The sequence below is a fragment of the Alligator sinensis genome, unplaced genomic scaffold (assembly GCF_000455745.1).
Source record: "Alligator sinensis unplaced genomic scaffold, ASM45574v1 scaffold360_3, whole genome shotgun sequence".
Classification (NCBI taxonomy): Eukaryota; Metazoa; Chordata; order Crocodylia; family Alligatoridae; genus Alligator; species Alligator sinensis.
Window position 1 is genome coordinate 173523 of NW_005841977.1, and position 10196 is coordinate 183718.

Genomic DNA, 10196 nt, shown 5'->3' on the forward strand with positions numbered 1-10196 from the left:
GAGGGGCGGTCACTGCTAAAATCGCTTCCGTGACTGGTCCAAGACTGCGGAAACCCCCGTCCTGGTCCGGTCTTACCTACCTCAACGATCCCGGCCCGCTCCGGTCCGGTCCTGCCCGCGTTTCACTCGTCCCGACCAACCCGCTCGTCTCAGCACAGCCCAGCAGCCCCCGCACCGGCTCTGTGGGGCTGGAGCACAACTTGGTACCGGAGGTCGGGGCCGGAGTGAGGGTGCACGGAGCCGGCCTTAGTAACACAACGCTGACGTTCAAGGCTTGTGGCCAGGTTTGGTTTTATATATAAAAAAATATATATAGCTCACGAAGCATCCTCTTTCTGAACTCATCTGCCAAACCCCCGTCCGCAGCTATGTGATAATGAAAGAGGACATATATACATACCATTATCACATAGCTGCAGCTGGGGGTTTACGATTTTATATGCACACACATACATACATACATACTGTTATCACATAGCTGAGGATGGGGGGGTTGGCAGATGAGTTCAGAAAGAGGATGCTTCATGCAGGGGAATCATAGGGGCAAAGAAGTCCAGAAGTGGTCGACACAGCAGGCAGAAAGGAAAGCAACACCAAGCTGTAGAGCTGCTCAGAGAAACTTTAGTGGAGCCGTATTCCATCAAAATCCCGACCCTTTAAAAAACTGGCCCCATCCCACTAAAATTTGATTTTGGAATAAAAGTGGGGAGAAGGTTCCACTGTGTCGAAACATCTCGTTTTTAAGTGTGCTTAGTAGTTTTGAAAGGACTTTTCATTCAAAATTCATTTTTCTTTTGTGTTTTATATATTTAAAAGTCACTCTCAAAAACAATCATTTCAGTTGACCAAACATAAATTCTCAAATGTCTTTCATGGAAATTTTTTGAAATATTTGGATGGACTGTTCCATTTCAAAACAGGCAAATTTTGTAATACGTTTTAAAAGCATAATTTCCAGCTTCTAAGCAACTGTAAGAGTCATTTTATAGTTGGTTTACACTTACAGGGTTTCGTTCGCTTGCCCTATAATGCTATATTGTAGGACTCATAAATAGTCAAGAAGAAAATTCAAATCCAATCAAACAATTTTTAGTGATTATTTCTTAAGCATAATTTTATTTTTAATTTCAAAACTTACTGTAAAAACATCAGTTAGCCAGACAAGATGTATAGACATACTAACAATATTCAAAGAGAATAAAAATCAGTGCTCAAAGAGAACAGTCTTTAAAACATCCTCGGGGGTCTTTAATAGACACCTGCTTTGTAAATGAAGTTGCAGAGAAGAAACAGCCAAGGTTAACCAGTCTAATTTAGACTATCATACTCAACAACAGAAGAAAAAAAATAGTTGTATGCAGTTTGTAATTTCTTGTAATGAAGCTTACATTTTAGGCTTCAAATACCATGTCCATGTAAAAGTATAAGAGAGACAGAATAGAGCTCATGGGACGAATCTCACTTCTGAGGACCCCGATGCAGAGAAAGATCCAGAGTTCACTTGCATGAGCTGCAAAAATTATACATACCAGTGTCACAAATTTCTCTTTATCTTAAGCATCAACTTAGCAAACTAATTTTTTTCTGCCCAAAACAGTTTTCAGAAAACTATTCCAAGAATGTTGAGACATACCTGTATTATTTTTATGCATAGTATGGGGCTATCTGATTAGTCTGTTTGATTAATATCATGCCATCTGCTACATGGGTGCAAAGACTTCACACTATTCTTAACAGATTTTTTGCATAGATGTAGGAAACTGAAGTAGACAGCCTCAATCACTGCTGCTTAACAAACAGTAGCTGCCCAAAGTCTCATTTCTGTATCGTTTTGGGCATAACCTCTTGGCTAATGGCAACAGAATGGTGGGCAACTTGTGAATACAAAGAACAACTGGGCTGTCTGGTTTTAAAAAGAAACATCTTCCAAAGTCAGAGTAGAGAGAAGTGAATCCCTTTCAGATCTATACCTGGATCCTTGATACAAATCCCAAAGGAAGCATGTTGCCAAGGCTAATCACAGCAGACCTTCCACCTAAACACAGACAGTAAGAGATGCTGAAACCTGGAGATCCAATTGAAAGTGGGACAAATTATAAGAATCACCTTGGAGAGAAGGGCAGGCATGGGTCCTCTTGCTTGAAAGGTGTCACTTTGAACAGGGTCAGTGGTACAACTTGCCCTGAAACCACAGTACAGTAGTAGTTTTATGCAGATGAACAAAGCAAGGAGGTGGCTATCTTCAAAGATTTTCTTCTCTTCAGTTTTGTAGGAAGGTGGGGGCATAACATCATTCCTTGCACTTGCATAATCTGAGCTGTGTGTACAAATTAAATAGCTAGAAGTCTAATTTGCTCAGATAATTGCTTTGTACACCCCACATCTGTTTTCCTATATCTGCAAGTCATAGATGACTAGATTTTTGCAACTATGGGTACCTACATTGTCAAAGAGACTAAGGCAGGAATCAGCAACCTACAGACTGCAGCGTTTCAGTGGCAAAGGGCTTTACCTAGGCAGTGGAGGAAAGTCGTGGCTGGGTTGGAACCAGGGATGATCCTACCTTGTGAGGTCCCTTCCAGTCCTACTTATGAACCTTCCCTTGGAGATCTGTTCTGCAGCAGGGGCTGAGTTAACATTGCCAACCATTGTTCTACAGTGTTGTGGCACAATGAGAACAAATTCAAAATTAAAAAGAAAGTTCAGGATGAAACCAACCTCACTGCTCACTGGCTAAATCTTTCACTTTAACATGCACCAAATTTCAGATAAATCCTTAAATCCGTAAGTTATATTTTGTACAACATGCATCAATCAGTTATTAGTCATGGCTATTATAACTGGTTTGAACCTTGGTTAGCACTGTTCGGAAAACAGAGCATTTCCACTTGTAACACCTACGCATACTGTTTTGTGTACGCCTCAAGTATTTGCATGAAGTGAACCAAGTTGAATAGTCCTTTCTGAGGTAGCAAAGGAACATTGTTTACCCAAAAAAGAACCATTATCTCCTAGTCCAGCTCACCAACCCACCACTTCCCTCATTCATAATTTTGTAAAAGCTCTTATTTCTGTATATTTTCCACTGTATCCTATGTTATGCTTAGGATGTCGCCTCTTTATGCAGTGGCCTAGCCTTGTTTCTTGGGGCAACAAAGGCACACTTTCTGTGATGAGGCAAAATACCACCTTTGTTTCTCCTTTTGAATAACTGTAACCAGCTCTGTTTAGGCCTTCTATATATAATGGAGATAGAGCCAGAGTTACGCTGAGTTTCAGGAGTGATTAAGTTGACCCTAGAAGCAATTCAATAGGAAGGACAAATTTGTGGAGACACAAACTAGGTATTTTGGACCACAGCCTAACTGGGTACTTGCCACCCTGTATTTGCAGCATCAGTGTTATTGAAGCAGTCCCTGTGGGGAGTCCTGGCTGATCTTCAGGGCCCTCACTACTTACCCCTGTCTTTCATCTCTGACCCAAAGGGTCATGCACTCTACCTGGAGTCAAAACACTCTGGAAAACTATGAAGAAGCACTGTTTGGTATAATGTGCAATCCTTACGTTTTCTGCCCTGTCCTGGGTCAGTCCACATGGTTTGATATCAATACCCTAGAACAGGTTGTCAAAATTATCACACTGCACAGGCCAGACAAATAGCAGAGGGCTGATCCAGGTGCCAAATCAGGCCCACAGACTGGCCCTGAACACCAGATCCAGTGTGCATGGCTGGTCCAAGACCCACAGACAGCAGTGTGGGTCAAATGATAGGATTCAGTGGGCTGCATCTTTTGACATCTCTGCCCTAGAGGGCCTGGGACAGGTTAACCTAGTCATGGGATCTTCCTTTACACTCTGGTAAAGGAAGTAATCTTGTATACGCTACTGAATCCACAGGCAACAAAAGGTCCCCTCTGGGGTGGGATCAATAGCTCTGGAGCTCACTTCCTCAAGCATCTTTCATAGATCAAACATTTCCAAGGCACACAATTCATAAAGTGGCTTAATCCTAGCTATATGCTTTACTTGGTGTAGGATAATTAAGGCATTTTACTATCAGTACAATTATTTCCTACATTCTCAATGGTTCGTTAGGCTAAATCCCAGTCTCTCCAAGTTGCCAGATAATTCTGTGCTACACTGTAAGAGTCCAACCACAGAGATTTTTAAGACCTGAATGCTACAAGAAAAGAGAAGTTAACTGCTCTCACTCAGAATCCTACTTTGGAACACAACTAGGTCCTGGAGTAGACCAGGTAAGAACTTACACTCAAGCTGCCATGGTGAAATAGTCATATTAGATAATACAGGAATACCAGAAGCTCTGAAATTTCAGAAGATTAACTTTTTGCATAGCTTGCCAGCTTAAACACTGTAGAAAGTTGAACCAGAAAGTTAGCTGTAAGAACACTCTTACAATCTTCAAAATAACATTTCTTATAAAGCCACAGATTGTTTTATTCTCAAGTACAACAATGAGAAATTTAAGACAAAGCCTCTTAAGATTACAACCCTTTGTAAAAAAAAAAAGTGCCATCAACCTGTGGCAACATTTTTATTCTCCTCATATGGTTTTAGTGCATACTTTTTTGGGTTTTATTGCTACTGCAGTCACATGGAACATAGCTGTGAACTGCATCTACTGTGTGGGGAAGATCCCTAGAGCTCATAAGTGAACAAGGGACTGCCATCAAATCCATATCCCATGAACAATTAATGAATTTCCACTGTTATGGAAAGATTTAACACACAAAAGTTTACAGCAGAGAAGAGGAGGTATAAATCTTCACAGGCACATTGTTAGTGTAAGTAGTAATGTAGGAAAAAAATAAGCCATTTTGAATGCAAGGCAAATATTAAGGCATTAAGTAGGTGTGGTATCCAACCAGCTATGTTAATGGCATCTTTGGATCAATGGAGTGTTTCATCTGGAGGAAATCTCTTCTTTACCTGCAAAGCAAGAGGCAATTTAGTTATTCCCTTCCATAGATTTTTACTAAGATAGACTTGCTTGGGAAATTTACTTCCTAAGAAGATGCAGCGCTACATAGCAGGGCTCTGCAATTGTCGCCAAACAACTCCAGAGTACCACCAGGCAGAATCTTTCTACTTGTATCTTGAGAGAGACAGGGGTCAAACACTTTGTACCATCTACGGTATTAGTCCAACATTTACAAGATTTAGTGTATCTACATCTCAGGAACAAAATGTTCCAGCTAGGACACCTCCAAATGCCCCAGCAGCAAGGCACCAGTGAAGCTAGTCTGGGGTCATCTCTAGTGCCCACTTCAGCACTCTGAGAATGGCGAATGATACTCAGGAAAGGCTTCCCTAGTGCATTTCCTAGCTTGGAGCACACAAGAGGTATACAATTCAGGAGTATCTGCTCTAGGACAGGCTGCTGTCACACTGGCTGTAAACATCCACTTGCTTGCAACATTAGAAGCAACTATATTAGCTCTGCCCTGGAGAGTTCTATTTTTTAAAAATTATTTCTATTACATTGGGAGCCAGCAAACTGGATCAGGCCCACTATTCTGCTGGATAGTAGCACAGGGCACACGGAGACATACTCTGCTGCTTGATCTAGGAACTAAGACAAGTAACGTGAAGAATAAGAAGGAGCGAACATGCAATAGAAGTATAGGGATATTTCTAAATGCGCTACTGGGAGGCACTTGGCCACCACAGGGATGAAGCTATAGAGAATACAAGTGGCTTCAGAGGCAGATACAAAAACTATGTAAAGTCACATTTTCAGCTGATAATTTGAGTGCCAACCCATAACCACTTGCCCCTTCAAACCATTAACTGGGTTGTACGGGGAAGTCTATTATTATCCTGATACTAATAGGTATTACTGTTTGAATTAGAGAGACAGGAATGACAAAGGTTAATTTGTCCCATCAGATGCATCAGTCCCATCTGATTCCATGCAATGGAAAAGATGGTTTACTTGAAAGTTTCCCCTAGTACCATGCATATAGTTTTTTAAATACTTTTAATTAATTGTTGAGCTTTAAAAAGTTAGTATTTCACCCTCTTTGTTTTAGCTCTGTATTCTGTCCTTAATCTTAAATCTAAAGACTGATGATGGATACAAAATATTTTTTTTTCCTGTATTAGCCTTGATTTTGGACAAGCACATCTCAGAAAAAAAAAAATCAAAATAAACCAGACAGGTGAGAATTCTGGCAGGTGCTCTAAAAATTTAGCAACACACACAGATTCTCCAAGACAATGCTAAAGCTGCACATATGAGATTTTTGGCTGGAGTCTACTTGGGTAGTTCAGTCTGGAGCAAGAAGCATCACTAACAGCTGTGTGGCTGTATTGATGCACCAGGGGTAGGACAAGAGAGCAAAGGATTGGAACTCCAAGAGCTTAATTCAAAGCTGATATTCCCAGCAGTCCAAGGTCCTGTCAACAATCAGAAGAGTAACCATCTTTAAACAGAACAGGTGGGGGCCAAGCATGCCTGAATGCACTGCTCTTTTCTAAATGGCAAAAGAAAGACATTCAAGAAACTACACAATAATCTGCAAATACTCATTCCATCCAGGAAGAGCACAAACCAACTGCAGATGCTTCCTCAGCCTGATGAAAGGTATTTGCATCCAAAAGCTTACAAAGAAAAATTTTTCCAACTGAGGTGGTCTAATAAAAGATATCAGATTTACACAAATAACCTCGTCTTCCTATGTCCTTAGACCAACACAGGTACAACCTGTACCCCTGGAGCATGGGTTCAACATTCCGAGAGGCAAGGAAAACCACAAGTAACACGGGACACAGACAGCTGTACCCATCAAGACAATCAGGAAAGCACTCAGCCTGTAATTTAGATTCTTGGGTAAGAATCTGGTTAAACAATTTGTCCTTGCTGTCTCACCTTCCCCTCACACAACAGACTTTAGAGGGTCATTTTATCAGGTATTAATATCCCCTCTCCTCCTCAAGACCAGTTTCTCTCCAAAGCTTTGGAACACTCCTCACTAATGGGAACAGACAGATATTCTCTGGATAGCTTGCCTGAATTTTAGGAGCATCTCTTGCCTCCAGCTTGTGCCTCAAACAGCAGCAGGCAGCTCACTTAATTAAAAGCAGACCCCATCCTTTCTGTCTTAAGTGACCATTTTGTCCAGGCGAGTAAATCCCAATTCCAATCCTGTGGTCTGCTCAAAGTTTGCCAGCCCTTCTCCTTGTGGTCAAGGTCACCAGTCAGCAGAAACAGCACTATAAATCGCACCAACTAAGTCCAGTTTGGCTGCCTCATGCTATCCAAGGCCCATATTTGTAGCAGAGCCAAACAAAACTTTGGCTTCTACTAGCTATTAAAAGTGGAGAGAGAGACCTACGTAGTCTGACACACTCCTAGTTCAGGCTGAACCTAATTTGAAACACTAAGGCTTTGCTTCAGCACTAATGCTCAGGAAGCTTTATAGCCAGAGTCGAATCAAGCTATAATGTCAGCTATCATCTGTCAACTGCTGTTCAACTCTTTCCAAAACACAGAAAATTATATTAATTAGGACAGGAATTAAATTTGCAAGACAGAAGCAGATCGAAAAAGCACAGCACTTTGAATAATTCCGTCTCATCAACATAAAAAAGCCATGGACTTAGTCTCCCATTTTATGCCTCTCCCCAGCAAATCTCCACTTATGCCACCCATTTCCAAATCCATTCCTTCAAAGATGGCACCTGAAGTCAATGTGCCACTTCAGCAGGCAGCCTTGATGGCGGTTTCCAATATGACCAATATAAGCTTCCAAGAACAAGACCTGTACAGTGTTATGGGAGTGAGTAGTAGGATAAACCATTCTCCTTACAACTGCCTGTGGGCTGCTATCTAAAACAATATGGTGGCCTACAAGATTTGGCACTTCACTGACACAAGACAGACCTCTTTGGTCATGTGCACCACTTCCCCAAAGAGGTGTTACTTTAGAGCATCAGAACAAGGGTATTACCTGCAGAACAGGCAGATGGGCCTCAAGTTGATGAGAAACTAGCTCCTCAGCTGGATTTTCCATTTCCTATTTTTCCTTTAACACCTGAACATAAAAGAAGGGGGTGGGGGGAAATACTCCTTTTGATGCTCTCCCAATATTTGTTCTCCCATGATACGACCCTTTTCTCACAGCTTTCCAGGAAGCGAATGCAGTCTAGACAGCATCCCAGTTTTGTAACAATTGTCTCCAAATTTGATTAACATTGAGTACTGAAATACATCATAGTTGCAGCCCACATAAAGACAGCCTAATAAATAAAGAAGTGATTAGCAACTAGGGTGCCATGATAGCCTTTAAAGGTGCCATTGGGGGAACAGGAGATAAGTGAGATAAGCAAGATAAGCTTGAGGAGACAAGTGCAAACTCTTCCCTTACAGCTACTCTCCTGCCCCCATTTATTAGAGCAGGCTCTTCCCTGATGGCTGCTGCTCCTCCTTCCCAGCCTATCTTCAAGCAGGTAAATACTACTGTTTTCTAAATGGGGTGCTGCTCAACTCACAGAGTTATGAAGGATGTCTTGAGTCTAAAAAGGTTGAGAATCACCAGAACACAGGGTAGTTGTCCCCCAGGTGTCCCCCTCTTGAGCCTTCCCCACCTAATGATAAAATGAAAGGACTCCAACCACACTTACCTAATCCACAAACAGCTGTGGCAGAAGACAGAGGACCTTAAGGCCAGTGATGTTTAAGATACCAGATAGTTTCATTGTTTAACTGTGGTCCGAAGAGAGGGTTGAGCTGGGCCAGGATCGCAATCAGCCAACTGAAGACAAAACATAGGAGACATCAGGAATGTGGACGATGGAAACTTGGCCAAAAGCTGTGAGGGCAACGGACGGACAACATTGAAGGCCTAACACCAAATCAAAACATGGCACAGCCCATGCTCCTAAACCTCCAAATTTAATCCAAGTTTCAAGCATCATATGCTGCTAAAAACTGTTTGGTGTCAGTGCCGTTGTCTGATTTCAAATGACACTGTTAGAGGCAAATGGAAATTCTCTTTAATACACTTTTTCCTTTGGAGAGCAAGTACCCCAGGAAATATTCATTATCTTCCCAGACCATAACATGAGCCTTCCCTGAGAGCCACTCAAGACCTCTAAGACAGGGGTTCCCAACCTTTTTGTGCTGAGGACCGGCCAGCCATGGACCAGCAGTGACCGGCATACTGTGGGCAGATAACCAACACTTTTTAGTACTCAGTATAAAAAAAAGGGTTGGCTGCCGGTCCACAGTATGCTGGTCACTTCCAGTCCGAAGTTTTCCAGTCCACGGTCACTTCCGGTCCGGTAGCCAACCCTTCGCAGCCCGGCACCGGCCCAGGGGTTGGCAACCCCTGCTCTTAAGAAGTGTGGGACAGGGCATGTCACTAAAGTAGGCCAACTCCAAAACAAACAAGCTTTTTGATCTCATTCAATCAAACTATAACTATGCCGAGCATTAGCTATTCATAATACAAAAGGAAGCTTATACCACAGCCTTATTTATGCCTGTCAAAATAAATATTAAGGCAAAGCCCAAGTGAAAGAATAGAGTCTATCAATTAAAGCACAGGAAGAGGAGTTGGGAGATAATTCTTGAGTTACTTTGTCATATTGGCAAGAAGTCACCAAATAACAGGTTCCCCTCACGTAGTTAAATGATACTCGTATGAATCAGAAATGCAAGGCCTAATGTTTACTAAGCACCTTTTGACCCACTAAAGCAAGCTTGTCCAACATACAGCCCGCGGGCCACCATGTGGCCCACCCATGCCGTTTTCTGAGGCCCAAGGTGCTGCAACGGTTCCCACCCCTTGTCCCTCCCCCAGCCCCTCAGCAGCTTCCTAATGGGGGTGGGGGGGAGGGGAGGGGGGCTGGTGCCCTTTGGCCGGCCCACTGGGTGATAAGAAGTTGATGATCCAGTCCCACATTCAAAAAGGTTGGAAACCCCTGCACTAAAGGGAGGGTTAAGAAAATCATATGTATTAACTGATGCCATTTGTTGCCATATTCAGAGGGGAAAAAAAGTAACCCTATTCTCCCATCTTCACCTTCTTGTGAAAACTGTGTTGGGGCTAGAAGAACTTGAGCAAAGGAAAAATGTAGACTTAGATCAAAGGTTAGGAAAATGGATGTCTAGAGCAAGAGGGTTCAAAAGTACTAGAACAATGTCAATAGGAAAAAAAATCCCACATCAG

The 10196-nt window shown here is 42.3% G+C and overlaps 1 protein-coding gene across 2 annotated transcripts in view; it reads right to left on the reverse strand.

Annotated features, from left to right (window-relative positions):
- Nucleotides 1-1096: 1096 nt before the first annotated feature.
- ATP6V0E1 (ATPase H+ transporting V0 subunit e1) overlaps nucleotides 1097-10196 on the reverse strand; it is a 15612-nt gene continuing 6512 nt past the window's right edge. Inside the window, exons 3-5 of one of the 2 annotated variants that reach the window (XR_003093409.1) lie at nucleotides 8647-8777; nucleotides 7974-8057; nucleotides 1097-4950 (exon numbers count right to left, since the gene is read on the reverse strand). Coding sequence is in view for 1 of the 2 variants with exons in the window: in XM_006021057.3 (XP_006021119.1) it covers nucleotides 8684-8777 (94 nt within the window). In the remaining variant the exon portion in view is untranslated. The remainder of the gene's footprint in view (nucleotides 4951-7973; nucleotides 8058-8646; nucleotides 8778-10196) is intronic. The other variant, XM_006021057.3, reaches the window with a different exon arrangement.